Raw genomic sequence first — 17,983 nt, forward strand, 5'->3', positions numbered from 1 at the left:
TAGAGATCCATATCTATTCTCTAGCATTTTTAATATATGAGAATTAATTTCTCAATTCTTGTTATTGTAATATCACAATAATTGGGTAATTGTTATTTACAGGTGATTTCCAGCTTGTCTCATGCCATAGGCAAGCAAAAGGAAAGAATAGAGTTGATGAGAACATTCTTTCACTGGCGAATTGGTCATGTCAGCTCCAGACAGGATGTAAGTGTAAAAAAGACAAGACCACTGACTGATATTAGACTTCTGAAAGGGTTTAGTTCACTTATTAGAATTCTTATTAAAGTCAAAAATTTGTTTTCTTATTTCAAAAGAATTCTATTTTAGTAAAGTTTGGAAAAAATAGAATTTATAAACATAGGATATGTATTATGATAGATATATCATGTGCTGCTTCATAGCAGTTTAATAAGGATTGTACCTAAATTATAAATGTCCTGATAGTAGAACCTCTTTAATAGATTTTACCTTGGATATGGTTATATGGAAAAAGAATTATAATCATAAAAATATCATATTATTCCTATGTTGTTTCTGCTTCTCAAATACCTGTCTGGGTTCAGTGGCTCATGCCTATACCCAGCTACTGAGTAGACTAAGGCTGGAGGATTGCTTTGAGATCAGGTCAGCCTGGACAACACAGCAAGACCCCATCCCAAATAAAGTAAAATTCCTAAATCCTGCTTCATCATAAAAAGACATTACTACATTTGTAATATATTTGTGCATTAAAAAATAGTGCAAATGTTTATTTTGTAGACTTCCCTTAGTATAAGAATCAGAGCCATACCTGTTTACCTTTTCTTAGTTTGTATATAATTTAAACCTAAACGTTTTTTTATTTTAATTAAAAAAGAACTGAATTAGTATATCAAAATAGTGAACTGAGAAAATAATAAATTATGGTATCAAAAGTAGAAAAGTATAGAGAGAGAGCGTATGTGTGTGTGTATCATACAAGAAAACAGTATGGGAACCCATGAGTACAGGGATGGATTTTTTTTTTTCTTGCGATCTCTGGAGTAGTCTCTATGCATTTAGTTTTTAAGAGACTAATATTGAAGGAAAAAGCTATTGTTGTGGAATAGAATCTCTCCTTTAAGACTACTCTAGTGTTTTCATTGTTTTATTAATCCCTATGAATTAAATCCACATTAATCATATTGAAACAAGCTATTTAAAATAACTATACCATCAGGTATGGTGGCACATGCCTGTATTCCCAGCAGCTTGGAAGGCTGAGGCAGGAGGATCATGAGTTCAAAGACAGCCTCAGCAAAAAGTGAGGCACTAAGCAACTTAGTGAGACCCTGTCTCTAAATATAATACAAAATAGGGCTATGGATGTGGCTCAGTGGGTGAGTGCCCCTGAGTTCAATCCCCCCAGTATTATAGATAGATAGATAGATAGATAGATAGATAGATAGATAGACAGATAGACAGACAGACAGACTGACTGACTGTACCTTATTTTGAAAGTTATTTGTTAATTGAAACATAATAAGAATTAATACTTATTGTTAAATGTTGGCTGGGGGACTAGGGATATAGCTTAAGTAGGTAGAGCGTTTGCCTATCAATCACAAGGTCCAGGGTTCAATCCCCAGCACCACACACACACACAAAAAAAAAGTTGACTGAAATAGTTGAGGTGCCATCATTATTTGGATAGTTTTTCAAATTTAAGAAAATTGTGAATTGGAATTACTTCTTCAGAAGAATTCACTGATTATCCTAAAGCTGAGATCAGAAAGGAGACAATGGCACTGTGGCTTGTTTTTGATGTGAAGAAAAGGATGGATGTTAACATAGATTGCCACTTGACAATCTGAAGTACTGAACAGCCCTACAAGATTCCTCCTTAATGCCATGCTTTCAAAAAAGAATGCATAGAATGTGCACATGAAATTGGTAATATCTGATCACAGAAAGAGTACAAGATAGAAAATGATAATGTTATAGAATTTTGCTTCAGCAAAATGATGAAACCTGAGTGCCATCAAGAAGCAGCTAGATAAGCTCATAAAGGAAGGGAAGTACACCCTTCCACATTACCACCTGGACAAGGGGGACCCTGAGCTCTGAGCAGAGCAGGGCGAAAGACTGATTTTCATGTTCTCTCTTTACCACTGAAAGATTGAAAGATTGTTGAATACCTCAAGGTGTGTAAGTGTATAAAATAAAGGATTGTTCCATCCTTAAAAAAAAAGAATTCATTGATTAAAAACAATACATGCTCCTGTTATTAATGTAATGTACATAACACATTACCACTATTACTACAATATATTCACCATCCCCTGTGTTTTTGAGGTTGTATATTACTTTCTTTCAGGTTTATGAATGTAAACTAGCTGATCAGTACTTCCAAAGAACTTTACTAAAAAAAACCTGGAAGGGCTGGCGATCCATAATACAAAGACAGTGGAAAGAGGTGGTAGAACGAGCTTGTCAAGCAAGAGCTGAAGAAGTTTGTGTTCAGATTTCCAATGATTATGAAGCCAAAGTTGCTATGGTAAACTTCTCTTTTAATTTTACTTTCTTTTAGTGTAATAGATTAATAGATTCACTATTTATTTATAGTTAAGCTTCTTTTTTAGTCTTTATTTAGCCAGGAATAAAAATTAAAAATGTTTATCCTATATTAATTTAAATTATGTTCTTTTAAGCAGATTATATAAATCTGAAATTATTTTCCTTTGACTTTTAATAATAAATTAGCATTGTTTCCATGGTAAAATATTTGGGACGCAAAATGAAATAAAAACTATTCTGAAGAATATAGAAGGCCTCTTGAAATCAAATATTAAAAGGAAAAAAATTTAGCATTATTGCACAAATTCTTAATAAAATATAAAATAAATTTCGTAATACAAATAATTTTCTCCCATTCAAAAATAACCTGCAAAAAATACAGTTTAGGTTTGGTCTATGGGAAAGTGGGTTGTTCACTTGGCACTTAAAATTCTGTAGATAATTGTCAGGCACAGAGCTACATACCTTTAATTCCAGTGACATGTGAGGCTGAGACGGGAGTATTGCAAGTTGGTGGCTAGCCTCAGCAACTTAGCGAGATCCTATCTCAAAATAAAAAACAAGAAAACAATGGGAATATAGCTCAATGGTGAAGCACCCCTGGGTTCGATCCCCCATACCAGCAAGGAAAAAAAAAAAAAAAAAAAAAACTGGTGGAACTGGCTTCCTGGGTATTCAAAAACCAAGACTTGGAGTCTAAAGCCAGGGAAAATAAAATGTTTAGGAAAAACAGCCAGTATCGTGGTTCTTGCCCTCCAAAGTCACCCAGGACCCAGGGAACAATGGGACCTACCTAAGGGCCCTACAATTCTGATGAGTCATTCAACCTCCCGATCAGGGGAATCACAAGGACTCTAGAGAACAGGAAGCCAACCAGTGAACATTCTGCAAAGAGGAGGTTCATTGGAGAGGAAAATGTCCCTCTAAGGCTTTCAAGGGAAACCACTTGTGGTCAGCAAGACCCCTACCCATCCTGGAAGATGGCACAAGTCATAGGGGAAAAAGACTGAAGGGGCTAGAGGTGCCTCTAAAGTTCCTAAAATTCACCTCTGAGGAGTCTTGATTGATCTTAACAATAGGAAAGTAAATAGATTTTAGTCAACACAAGGGTCACCTACTTGATCTTAAATAAGGAAGTATAACCAAAGGTAAACGTACTAATATGAGAATGAGAAAAAAGTTAAAGGACAGTCAAGTGTGAACAATTAAAAGGGCAAAACAGTGGCCCTTTAAAATGTAACTTGAGATGTGCACTGTGTCTGCCACACCAGAAGTTAGCAAAGCCTAGAGGTTTTGCAGAGGGGTTTTTACACATAATTGCCTGACACTAAAATCCTTGCAGCAGGCATCTATATACAGAAGGTGGAACTCAGAGCTTAGAAAAGGACCTTCTATTTAGTCAGAAACAAGAAGATACCTATTTTGTTTCCTGATCCTAATTTTAATTTTTTTTAGTAGTCCATTCTCACAAAAATATTTAAAAGGAAGGAGAACCCCTTACACAGTTTATTCAGTTGGGTACCTTCAGACTTTAACTCTTTTTGTATTCTGCTTTATAATTTATAATGGTGCTTAATACTTTTAGGCTTAATCATCTGACTCTTTTTGCTTATATGCTTTAGTCCTTGTTCAAGACTAGTTATCACCGCTGGGCACAGTGGTGCATTCCTCTAATCCCAGCAGCTCAAGAGGCTGAGGCAGGAGGATCAGGAGTTCAAAACCAGCCTCAGCAAAAGTGAGACACTAAGCAACTTAGTGAGACCCTGTTCCTAAATAAAATACAAAATAGGGTTGGGGATGTGGCTCAGTGGTCGAGTGCCCCTGAGTTCAATCCCCAGTACCAAAAAAAAGAGAAGACTAGTTATCACCGAGCCAAGAAAACTGCAAAGTCAGATGGCAGACACCCTAGATTCCTCAAGATTGAGGAATGGACCAAAAATAGGAGGAAATTGTAACAAAGACTAAGACTCTTTTCTTTTGCCCACAAATGTCCAATGGGTAGTTAAAAACAGGATTAAAGACTTGGTATCTCTGCCTCCATTTTGCATCTGTCTCCCTTGGTCTGAGTCACCTTGGATTCCTGGTTAAAGGTCTAATCTGATAAACATATTATAATGAGTGGAAGCTCTCCACCCCTGCCCCCACTCCCCCAGGCAACAGCAATTTTCTTATTGGAGACAAGACCCTGCCTGACCAACCCTGAAGTGGGGACAGAGAGAGAGACCACACCTGATCTAGATCACCTGCTTTGGCACAGCCTCCAGCTGTGCAAACTCTCTAGCCCTTGCCCTCTTTCTATAAAACCTGGGGGTCATTGTCAGCATCTCACAGCCAGGGCTAAGGACATGTGTCCCCGTGTCTTCCTAGTGTAATTGCAATGATTAATGTTCCTTTTTAAAAAAATTTTTAAATAAATTCTGTAGGTGACATTCACATTTTTAAAAATTCTGTTAAATTGCAGGCATTTAGCAATTATTTTCCCCAAAGGGATAAGAACTATCCTTGACTCATGTAAGTGTATTTTGTTTAATATCCTACATAAAAGCTTTATGGTAAGAAATAACATTTTTGCATAATGAAAACATCTGCAAACTTCATTGGGGTTGGTATAAAATTCTGCTTATTTGAACCTGACTTCATGGTTAAAAACAAAAAAGATTGTCAGTGGAGACAATAAAGGTAAGATGCACCTTTGCAAATAAATTGGATCATAGAACAGGTATGTGGCAAATGTTTTTAGGATGTCATATAAAAGTTATCTCACATCTCACTATATACATATTTAACAGTAATATTCTTCCTTGTATCTCAAATATTTTTCTTTTAATTCTTATTTTAGTTATCTGGAGCTTTGGAAAATGCAAAAACTGAGATTCAAAGAATGCAACATGACAAAGAGCACTTTGAAGATTCCATGAAGAAAGCTTTCATGAGGGGGGTGTGCGCATTAAATCTTGAAGCCATGACTATGTTTCAAAATAGAAATGATACAGGTTAGTCTCATTGAAGATTCTCTGCCTATTTTCAAAAAATAATTTGAGGCTGTTCCAGTGATTGGTGTGGTTTGTCATGTTACTATTCTGCAATGGGACTGGGGAGATAGCTCAATTGGTAGAGTGCTTGCCTCTCAAGGTCCTGGGTTCAATCCCCAGCATAGCAAAAAAAAAAAAAAAAAATTCTGTAATGGATGTGTCATCCAGGTACTGGTTAGTTTTGGTTTCATGGTGTCATATCCAACTTTAAGTCTGCCATGAAAATTAGTCATAGGTACTTATGGTATTTAAGCTAAGTAGTTAAGCTGAATGTTAAAATAATACTTTTAATATGTGACATTATTTGAGATTCTTTTAATTAATTATTTAATGCCTCCAAAATGGAAATTTGTATTTTTGGTTTTTCCTAAGTATTCAAATTCCTTTGACTAATTGTTGATTAAATATTTTTTACCTACTCATGGCTACCAACCACCTGAAGAGAGATACACAGCATCACTTTCTATCAAAAACATGTTAAAAATGTTGTGCATGTGTGTGTATGTGTGTGTGTGTGTGGTTTTTAAAGCAGTGATATTTTATATTGAATTGGTCCCTTTCATCAGAGATTTCAAAGGATCTAGGCACTGTAAACAATTAAAATTTGTTAACAAGGTGACTTTTTTTTTCCCCATCCTAGAGATTGAACCCCGGGGTGCTTTACCATTGACTACATCCCTAGGCCTTTTTATTTTTTATTTTGGAACAGGGTCTCCCTAAGTTATCAAGACTGGCCTTGAGCTGTGATCCTCCTTGCAAATCATTAGGATTACAGGTGCGCATCACTGCTGGCCACTGTTACTCATTTATACACAGCTAGTTTTAAGAAAAAGACTTGTGCAGAAAACCAAATTTCTAGGTGGAAAAAGATCAACATAGATAATTTAAACATAGAGTATACATAATATCCTATATACTGTCTTCTGAATCATCTCATTGAATTTCCAAACCCTTGAACTGATGTGTGATATCACAGAGATATAATCTTAAGTAGAAACTAACCACTTTCTAATACTGAGGGGAAAAAAACCTCTAAAATTGAAAGAATTTTAATTTGTCCTAACTTCTAGAAATTGACATCATTTACTCCTTAGATCATGGTTAAGATTCAGCTATGGGAAAAGTATACTATATGGAGTATTACTACAGTGAAGTATGCAGATTTGTTCTTTCATGATATGCTGGTTCAAGATTTTTATAGTCCACCTGCAAGATCCCATTTCTTTTTTCTATTTTTTTTTTTCCTTTCTCCCAGTGCTGGGAATTAAACCCAGGACCTTACACATGTTAGGCAAGTGCTCTACCCCTGAGCTATACCCCCAGCCCAAAAACCTATTTCTTTCCACACATGGTGTTGTGTGCCTATAGTCCCAGCTACTTGGGTGGCTGAGGCAGGAGGATTGCTTGAGCCCAAGAGTTCAGGACCAGCCTGGGCAATGTAGTGACACTCCAGATCAATAAAATAAAAAATTGTTTTAAGGAATCCATTTCTTTCAAAATTCTTCTTTTTAATTCTTATTTTAGTTATCTGAAGTGTTCAAAGTGAAGGTTTTAGTTTTACTTGATTGATTGATTATTGCTTGCTGGAAAGTCAGGAATAAAAATACATTGTTTTTGTTAATAGGATAGGAGCAAAAAATGGGAATAAAGAGATAGGATGATGTCAGAAAATAGTTATAAAGATCTAAATATGTGGTAATTTTATCAGGATATGAAATGCAAAAGAACATAAATCCTTACGCCCTGTATGACCATGTATATTACTATAATAGTTGTGATGGTGAGACAACTGAGCACATAATTTATTTTATCTGTTACATAAAGCAAATCATTAGTTTTATATGTTGAAGGAAGTAGTCTCAAGTGTTTACTAGTTAATGCTGACATCAACCAGTTAATACTGACAGACTGTTAACTGAATAGTTGACTCTAGTAAGTGACAAATGTCTGTATTTTTGTTAGGACCAATTTTAACCATTATATATTTTTATTGTTTAGGGGAGAATAATAATCTTAATTTGAAAGAATTTAATGAAATAAATTTGTGATTTGTAGGGATAGAGTTCACAAATAATAAAAAAGAAGAATACGGCCCTGTTGTTCAAGGAAAAGAACACTGTATTCATTCGGATTCTTCAATGCCCTCAATACCTCCAATGCCCTCAGCAGTACCATTGCATCTGCTGCAGTCCTCACCAGCAGTGACAGTCGGAACGGCCAGCGCCACTGCAGTTCCTTCTGCTGTGTCCATGACTTCTGCTGGGGCTGCATCTGCTTCTGCTGGGGCTGCATCTGCTTCTTCTGTTCAGGTTCATGTTCCAGTCTCTGTTCTTGGTGCAGGATCCTCAATTACTACTACATCTGAAGAGATGGTTAGTGCCATTTATGCAAGTGCTACATTATGAAAGAATTCAAAATCTTGTTTGTAAATTGGCTATTTTATTGCATTTGTTATTTTAGTGTGTGTATATGTGAGTGTTGCTAGGAATTGAACCCTGAACCCGGAGCCTCGTGCATGCTAGGCAAATACTCTACCACTGAGCTACGTCTCCAGCCCTGTAAATTGGATATTTTGAACTCAGAACTTTTTTTGTATGTGTGTGGAGAAAAATATCTTTGTATTTAGACCAACCCATACAAAATAGTCAGTATACAAAAAAGCTAAAACATTAATTTGTCATGTAAAATAGTAATCCAAAAGTAGTGATAATTAAAACAAAGAACCTTTCTTTGCCTTTTTTCAAAAAACACTCAGAAAAAAAATAGTTCAAGAATTTATGATAGATTTTTTTTTTCAGTTTGAAGCAAGCTAATAGGTATTTTCAAGGGTTTGGGAAGTTAATATATATTTAATTACACATTTTCTGTTTCAACTCACAACTTTCCCTTTTCCTGGATGCAGATAGAGCAACCAGCACTGCTCTGTAGTGACTCCATCTGGATTAGGTTGTAACTTTGAAGTTGTGATTGGAACCCAGAAAGGAATAGTTTTTCCTAGACTCACTGAGTTTCTATCAGAGAAGTGCCTAGAGGAGAGTGCTGAATGGGGATAGAGTGTTGAATGGGGATATGAGCACTTGCCTGGAGTGAAATTAATCCGGCCATTGACACAGTGCATCGTGCTCTGATTCCTCAGTCTCCTGCTCACCTCACTGTATTCTTCAAACAGTGTTTCTCAAGAGGTAATGAAGTAGGGACTTCAAAGTTTAGCACAGCTAAATTTGTCAAACTCACCTCTGTGGAGCTTTTTAAAAACAACAGTATGGCCCTCTTCCCTACTCTGACACAAAGGCTTTAGTTTCATAAAGCTCCTGAGATGATTCTCCCTAATTCCTAACCTCTCACATAAGAGAAAAAATGATGAGAAAATAGATTGTTGGTCTTAAAGCCCCCCTGGTGGGCCACCAGCAGGTACCATTTCCCTGGAAAGCTCTCTGTAGCAAAAGGAGGCATCCAGTCAACTAATTACTAATATCAGTCTTCCAGCTGATTTGAATTTCTACCTTTTGTGAACTACTAACGTTAGAGAAAAATATGTTGGGATCTGCTATTTATCATGTTTGTCCTTGACTCAGGTTAAAAAATATGTAGCACATGGCTGCTAAGAGAAATTTGAATATGTGGGGGCGTTTTGATTTAGAAATAAGACACTAAAATCAACCCTGCCATATGTTCAACTGTGTTTATTTTCCATGATTACACATTTTGAAGTGTAATCCTATACAGATGAGCTCAGTGAGTTTATTTAAATTTTTGGTTTATCATTCATGTTGCTAAAGAGGATAACACACAGCTAGATTTTTCAGAATTCCCTTCTTAAAATATGACTACACCAGTATATCTGCATTTATATATAAACCTGAATGTGCATGGGGAGAAATCAGTGTTTGTTCACCACCCTTTTTTGTGCAACTTTTTAACATTTGACCACCTGAGATAATTTTGAAGTCTTAGAAACATGAAAAAAACAGTACTGTGTAAACTATCCTTTTCCATCCCCCCATTCCCACACAGTGTATCCACCCCTTCAAAAACATTCAATTTCATTCATCTAAATACAGCTTTTAGCGTTAGGGAGAAAGGAGAATTATAAGTAAATCTCTCTTTAAGTATTAGACTAGTGTTCTTCCTTCCATATATAACTAGAATATCCAGACTTATCTCAAATGTGACTTGCTTTTAAAAGAACCATAATAACAAATGGTAGGAACAAATGTCAGCTGACTTAATATGAAACCAGTCATTGTTGGGAATAGGAAAAAAGAGATTTATGTCCCAGACCTGGTTATATCTCTTCATTTTAATTACAGAGGCTTCCTATGAACATTTAAAACTTTACCTAGTCTCTTGATATTTCAGTGGCTTAAAGGAGATCTGTTTAGAAAATGTAGAGAATTAGGAAACAAAAGAATCAAGAAGTATTCCTTTTATAATGTAATAATATCTTCATCTTGTTTTCTGTCTACAGACATCTTCGTATATTAAAGAAAATGTAAGTATTTCATAGTTGAAAACATTTTTTTTAAAAAAATAAGCAGTTATACAAGCAAATATGTTGCAGTTTTCAAGGTTGAAAAATAGGTGGCAGTATACTCTAACTCCAACGGGAATAGTTGAGGGAAAGTGTTTTCAGTTGGATTTTAAAGCTATTTGATAAAGCTATTTTATAAGGTTTCTTTTCTAACTGCCTTCTTTATCAGAATAAAAAGTGACAAGGTATCATTAGTCAGTTGGCACTGCCTCTTCCATTTTACAAATGAGGAAATTGAGGCTTAGAGCATAAGTAACACCTCTGGACACAACTAGGAACTAGTAGAGTTGAAGTTTCTCCTACTCGAAAATCTGTATTGTCTCCCTCTCAAATATTAAGATACAAATATTGGGTTTTTAAATATGTCATTGCCCCCCTTCAGCCCCTGCATCCTTTTTGATTTTGTTGTTTATGATGATACAACTTAAAATGCTAGAATTTTTATTTTTATAGAATTAAATCAACTAAGCTGATAAATAATCTCTAAAATGATTGGAAACAATAAATGGTCATTTACTAAAAAAATCAACTCAAGAAAAGAATGGTTTTTTAAATGACATATACAGATCCATTATTTTATTGTAAAACATATGTCTTGATTTGCCAATTTTAATATGCAGCCATCTGGATATAATCTCTAGTTGAAATTGTCTTTCTAAATATAAGTTACACTCAATGTATTTTCTATGTTTTCCAGTGTTTCAAAAAAGTACAACATGAACTAGGAAAACTTTCAAAGCTATCTAATTATAAAATCTTTCAAGGTGTTTTTTCCTCCATCTAAGTTAGCAACAATTTTTTCTTATAATGTATACTTATACATTCTTTCTACAATGTTCATAAACACTTTTAAAACAACTTTTTCATCATTATATACCATTTTACTTATGTATTATTAACAAGTACAAGTGACAACCATTTGAAAACAACTGATAAACATGCAAGTTATTTAAGATAATTTCTGTTTAATTCAAATGAGAATATGGAAGTTTAAGTCTTTTTTTACTGGAGTACATATTTTCTTCTTACTGGAGTCATTCTAAAGTGATTCTCCGCTAGGTTGAGAATCACTTAGCACAGCTTATGATCTGTGGGTATTTTTTCAACTACTCTACTGTTTCTCAGTGTGAACTTTTCCAGTTTTATGCACTCTTTCACTTCCGTATGAAAATAGCTGCTACAGAAGGCAGTATTTATACCCCTCAAGTGAGATTGGGCAGGAATAATATTCTAAGCTTTATTTTACTTTAGTTTTCAGTTGTTGGCAAAAATTTTGTCAGCCATTAATTTTTTAATTTTAAAATAGTGTTTATTAAGAATCTTCATTAGGGGCTGGAGGTGAGTACTCAGTGTTAGATGGTGTGCTTTTAGCGTGTGTGAGGAGGCCCAGGGTTTAATCTCCAGTACTCCCCATACCCCAAAAAAGCATTCATTCATTTATAAAATCCTTCTTATACCTTATTTTTTTCTTTCTATCTATCTATCTATCTATCTATATATATATATATATATTTTTTTTTTTTTTTTTAGATGTTGATAGACCTTTGTTTTATTTATTTATTTGTATGTGGTGCTGAGAATTGAACCCAGTGCCTCACACATGCTAGGCAAGTGCTCTACCACTGAACCACAACCCTGGCCCCTATACCTTATTTTTATAATTAAAAAAATAGGGTATATAAGTTTTCCTAAAGTCAGAAGCATGAATTTGATCAATGGAAACATATTTGCAATATGTTAAAATTTGAGATTTGATTTCTTAAATTCATAAGATACATAAAAGTTTATAGTGTAAAAATCCAAATAATTTCTCTAAGAATTATGAGAAACAGTCCTTTAAATCCTGCTCCCTAAATTGTTAACCATTTGTTCTCTTTATCATTTTTTCCTAAATATGCTCATATAATTATTGCCACATTTATTACTTTCAAACCATCTCTTGACATCCTGTAATGAATAAAAGGATTTGGCTTTCTGATATCACCTTATTCTCTCTCTTCTGTCTCCACACCCCCATCCTCCCTATGTATAAATATTTAGAATAGATATTCTAGCTTTAGATTAAATAATTACTTGGGATGACTGGGTAAACATAGCTAAACCATGAATGTATACTAAGACTGCATTTCCTTTCTAGTAAATTTTTGTTCTAGAATTTATTGCTTCATTCTTTGCTTACTTTTCTGTGCACTATAATGAACTCTTTCTAAACTCCTCAAGGAATTGAAAACCCCCTTGAATGCTATTTTCCTTAAGGTTTTCTCAAAACATCAATAATTTGTCATTTTAATTTTCCCAGAGCCATCTCTCCTAGAACTCACTCTCTGATTTCAGTCAACAACTGTGACCATCTCTAGCTGGATGCAGATAGTTAGAGACCACAGATGGACTATAACAGTGGGGAAAAGATCAATATTTAATAAAGGCTTTTAGAAAAACCGTTTAAAGGAAAAAATAAGTTAATATCTCACACTGAAATTTCAGACATTTGAATAAATATAAACAAAAATAAATGTTAAAAGAATTATAATTACCTCTCCAAAGCAGGTTGTTTTAAATTATGGATATAAGAAAAAAATGATAGGATAAACTACAATTTTAAACATTTATGTACATTTTAAAAAGTGAAATAAATGAAAAAAAATTTTCATTAGATAAATATCTAATTATTAGATGAGCATGATTTTTATCAGGTGCTATTAAAATGTTTAACAGCAAATACCTTTTCAATTTCTAGCAAATAATTGAACATGGGTAGTTGACAAAATATAAGTATGAAGCATTAATAAAGAATCAAATTAAAAGGAATCATAGGTTTTAATTCAAACTTAAGCAACTATGGAATTGACAGAGAAAATTAGTATACTTATGCATTACTCCTGATGTAAATATGATCTTTCTTGAGTATTAGCCATTGGTAAGCAATAAAAGCTGTAAAAGTTGACAGTACTTTTTAATATGATCACCCCATTTTTTGTAATACATTCTATAAAAATAACTGAAAACAAAGGAAAAATCAATTTTTACAAAATATGTGCTATATATAATCAGAAAACTGAGAAACACAAGCTGGTTCATTATAAAAGTATCTTATTAAAAATTATAGCAAATATCTGTATTCATGAAAAAATGTATTATTCATTGAGAAGGAAAAAATGCAGACCACAAAAGCATACACATAATGATAATATTAATTATGCCTGATGATCAAAGAGTTCATAGTGGTTGACAGGGGTGAAAGATGGTTAGGGGAGGGACAGAGGAAAGACTAAATGGTGGCATGAGGGACATCTTCTTGGTGAAGGAATAGTCTGTATCTTCATTGTAGTGACAGTTCCAGGAATCTACACGTGTGATAAAATGATACAGACCTATACAGAAGCTTTATATCAGTATAAGCTTCCTGGCATCAATGGCATTATGTAGTTTCATTATGTAAGGTGTAATCATTGCAGAAACTGAATGAGGAAGTCACAAGACTTCACAAGACTGTCTTTGCAACTTCCTGTGAATACATCATTATTTCAAAATAAGTTTTTTTTAAAGTTCCTAAAATCTTATAAAATTGTGGGTATACCAAGGGGTGTTTTGAAGTATTTGATTTTTTGTTTTGCTCTTTGTCAGATCATTTATAGTTTTATTTTTTCTTTATCAAAGTTGATTGAATATACAGTTATTTTTTAATTACTGTGTGTTTTCTTTGTAAGTTATAGAGCTAAAGTAATTTAGATTTTGCCCTGAATTTTCTGCCAACAGTATATTTCTTTGTTTTTCATTTGTTTGGGGGTTTTTTGTTTGTTTTTTAGTATGTTCCAAGAGTTGTAACTTCAGCACATCAGAGAGCTGGAAGAACAATTACAGCCCGGATCACAGGGAGATGTGATTTTGCTTCAAAAAATAGAATTAATAGCAGTTTAGCTATAATGGGAGTTTCTCCTCCTATGAGCTCAGTTATTGTGGAAAAACATCATCCAGTCACAGTGGTAAGTCTACATATGATGATATATTGTCAAAAAATCTTTGTCTTGAGTGGGAGTCTATAGACTACTCAACCCTTTAGTAGTGTTTTTTAAGATCAGAATTCATGGATCAGTCTTGTACTGTTACAGTTTGGATATACTCCCTCTTTCCAAATCTACCCTTTATAAGCAATTGATTTAAGAAACATCGTTTCTTCCAAACAGTATAAAAATTATCATATACAAAAGTTATCCAGTATCTGGGTGGTCAAGACAATAAAATATGTAATGACTTAAGACCAAAAAAACAATTACTTATGAACCAGTTATTCATTCAATGGATATTTAATTATAAGAAAAATTTCCTACTTTTATAGTTTTTAACTTTTGCTTTTGTATGTATGTGTGTGCCAGGGATTGAACCCAAGGGGTCACTTAACCACTGAGCCACATCCTCACCCCCTTTTATTTTTTATTTTGAGACAGGGTCTTGCTAAGTTGTTCAGGCTAGTGTTGAACTTGTCTTCCTCCCACCTCAGCCTCCCGAGCCTCTGGTATTACAAATGTGTACTACTGTTCCCAGCTTTTCTATTCTTTCTTTTTTTTTTTTTTTTTTTTTGAAGTCTTCTTCCCCATTCTTTTCATTTCAATTGTCAGCATAACTTTAGTATTAAAATCAAGTTGCAGGGCTGGGATTGTGGCTTGGTGGTAGAGCACTTGCCTAGCATGCATGAGGCCCTGGGTTTGATCCTCAGCACCACATAAAAATAAAATAAAGGTACTGTGTCCACCTATGACTAAAGAATATATCAAAAAAATAAAAAATAAAATCAAGTTGCAATCAATTTATGTGATATAAAGAAAATTGGACTGGATGTGGTATGCATGCCTGTAATCCCAGTGACTCAGAAGGCTGAGGCAGGAGGGTCAAAAGTTCAAAACCAGTCTCAGCAAATTAATAAAGCCCTAAGCAAATTAGCGAGACCCTTTCTCAAAATAAAAAATAAGAAGTGCCGGGGATGTAGCTGGGACTCAAGTGGTTAAGCACATCTGGGTTCAGTCCTCAGCACAAAAAAGGAAAAAAGACTGACTTAATACCTCACCTTTGCTACTTATTGTCTTTGATACATACAAATCAAGTAAAATACTTGCCTATATTTTATTTTCTGTAAAATGGGATTAGTGAGAGAATTTAACTCCTAGGGTTGTAGTAAAAATTCAGCATTAAATGAAATAATGTGAAAGTTAAATGAGATATAAATATAACTTTATAAAACCATAAGCAAATTTAACTTACTAAAATTTACCAGAAAAGGAACATGGGATATCTGTTTTATTTCTTACAATAGCATGTGAATCAACAATTATCTCAAAAATTATAATTTTTAAAAAGAGTTACAAGAACATATCCCTAAAAATAAATACTGATTGACTTTAAAAGAGAATGCCTCTGAGCTGGAGATATGGGAGAGCAGTTGCCTGGGATGCAAAAGGATCTAGATCCCCAGATCCAGAAAAATTTTCTAAAACATTAACTTAAAAAAAAAAAAAAAAAAAAAAAGAGCACTAGAAAGAATGCCCTATTTATAATTCCTCAACATTAGACAACATTTCTATCTACTAAGATGTCAAAGTATTAACAAAAAAGGTGTACAGATTTTTTTTTTCTTGGTACCAGGGATTGAACTCAGGGGTTCACTACCACTGAGCTCCATCCCCAGTCACCACCCACCCCACTTTTTTGGAGACAGGGTCTTGATAAGTTGTTTAGGTCCTTGCTGGATTGCTGAGACTGACTTTAAACTTACTATCTAATTTGTGGTCTTCCTGCCTCAGCCTCCCAAGTGTCTGGGATTATAATCAGGCATCTGCCACCATACCTACAGAATGATTTTTAAGTTCTTTCTGTTCTGGATACTACGTGGTTACTAGATGGATAAATCAAAGAAACTGGATTAAATTAAACCTCAGGTGAAGTTTGGCCTTCGGAAGAGATGGAAGAACCAAATTGAGAGATGTGGAGACAATGGAGAATTTATTTTAGGATTATGTTGGGTTTCATAAGTTGGACAGACCCTGAAATCTATAGATGACTGTCACTTTTATAAATTGTTTTATGTGTAAGATCAGTTATCAAAATTGACAAGAAATGAAACCATTTCTGTTTTTATCAACACACAGAATGTGTATAGATACCCAAAGAGTGTCTATTTGTGAGATAAGGCATAAAGAGCATACATGTGTGTTTATTTTTAATTGGGACAACCTTTGTTTTTACAATAGTGATAGGAACTTTTTTTTGGTACCAGGGATGGAACCCAGAGGCACTTAACCACTGAGCCACATCCCCACCTCTTTTTAGTTTTGAAATTGCTTATGCTGACTTTGAATTTGTGGTCTTCCTGCCTCAGCTTCTCAAACTGCTGGAATTACAGGCATACACCACTGTGCCCAGCTAAGAACTCATGTTTTACAGAAGAAAAATCATGGAACTAAAAACTTTCAACCCCATTTCTGATATTTCTTCCTAACTGCCCTCTGTTTATCAATATGTGTAGTATTTCTCTAGTAGTTATGAATTAGATAGCCATAAAGTGCTTCCATTATTTCGTAACTTGTATTATGTGACAGTCAAAATTGTAGTCATCTGAACAGTTTCATTTTTTTGTTAGGAATTAAGACCTGGAACTACCAGAAACAGTTCTTACTAATAAACCAAGGCTCAAATTTGTAACACCTTAACTCTATCTGCTAGATAATTGCTTGCTATTGGTGCTACTTCATTCTCTGCCATATTTTGTATATCATAATACCAAGAGCAACTTTAATCTATTTCAACAGTCCCTTCTTGCCTGTTCTCCTCAAGGAGAAACAGCTTATTTGATGGGCCAGATTAGGTAACTGACAACTAAAATTTTATAACTGCTACAAGAATATCTCTAATTTATAATGACTATCCACTTATTTAGGAACAAAGAAACATTTATATAAGATACTTTTAAAATGGAAGTTATTTTTCCATTTCTTTAAAGAGGAGTTTTCTTATTTTTAAGGCAGAATCTGACATACAGACCTTTTGTTTTTAAGGAAAGTGTATCCTAAGAAAATTTTTGAAATATGTATTAAATGTTCTGATCAATTGCATATAATTTAAGTATTTTTAAGATAGAAGAGCCTAACAGAAACCTGTGTGTATATGAGTGAGAACTTAATTTGATATGAGAACTTACCTTGCTTAAAAATCCTACCGTTGGCTACTAGGAAGTTGTGTCAGGTATAATAGAGAAAAGTCTGAATATTCTTATGTATACGTGTAATGTGTACTTGTGTACATTACATGCACTTATACATTTTACATGTATATAAGTATATACATGTAAGTGCCCTGACCTTCATGTTTCGATGCTCATGTCCAAGATGTTCCCCTGAGCTCTAAGGTGGTGGACATATCCTCCCCCTCCACATGTGTCCTCAACATCTAGTTGTATCCTTCTTTAGAGAGTTGTGGTCCATATTAAGGGAGCATCAGGCTTCTGGGAATACATACTCTTGTGTTACTCTAGAAAGTTTAGTCTGCTTCCAGGTGTACCAGGTGAAATATGAGGCCCCTCTTTACTCTGATTTGAAGCAAGGACCAGACAGAATGCTCAGGGTTCCCCATGTCCCCACAATTGGACTCCACATATTAACAATCAGAGAGGAGGAAACTGGATGGAATGAGAGGATAGCTTGGGGCTGACCCTCTTCTACACATCACAGAATTCCTTTCTAAACTTAGTCTCTATAACCCTTTTCTACTTAGGCCTTTTTGAGGCCTCTGGCTCTGAAATACAGCTCTGATATTAAATTACAGGTGTTGAACACAAGCCAACTACATATGGGTTCCTTTTGGAGAACCCATAGTCCTTTTGGTCTTGTTTTAA

At 34.4% G+C, this 17,983-nt stretch overlaps 1 protein-coding gene across 8 annotated transcripts in view; it reads left to right on the plus strand.

The window, feature by feature from the left end:
- The window catches only part of Poc5 (POC5 centriolar protein), a 44,801-nt gene that overhangs the window by 23,569 nt on the left and 3,249 nt on the right, over positions 1-17,983 (plus strand). For 5 of the 8 annotated variants that reach the window (XM_047556507.1, XM_047556508.1, XM_047556513.1 and 2 more), the window contains 6 exons: positions 103-207; positions 2,339-2,518; positions 5,378-5,531; positions 7,626-7,942; positions 10,039-10,062; positions 13,908-14,084. In XM_047556507.1, coding sequence (XP_047412463.1) covers positions 103-207; positions 2,339-2,518; positions 5,378-5,531; positions 7,626-7,942; positions 10,039-10,062; positions 13,908-14,084 — 957 coding nt within the window. The remainder of the gene's footprint in view (positions 1-102; positions 208-2,338; positions 2,519-5,377; positions 5,532-7,625; positions 7,943-10,038; positions 10,063-13,907; positions 14,085-17,983) is intronic. The other 3 variants (XM_047556509.1, XM_047556510.1, XM_047556511.1) reach the window with 2 other exon arrangements.

The sequence above is a fragment of the Sciurus carolinensis genome, chromosome 6 (genome assembly GCF_902686445.1).
Source record: "Sciurus carolinensis chromosome 6, mSciCar1.2, whole genome shotgun sequence".
Lineage (NCBI taxonomy): Eukaryota > Metazoa > Chordata > Mammalia > Rodentia > Sciuridae > Sciurus > Sciurus carolinensis.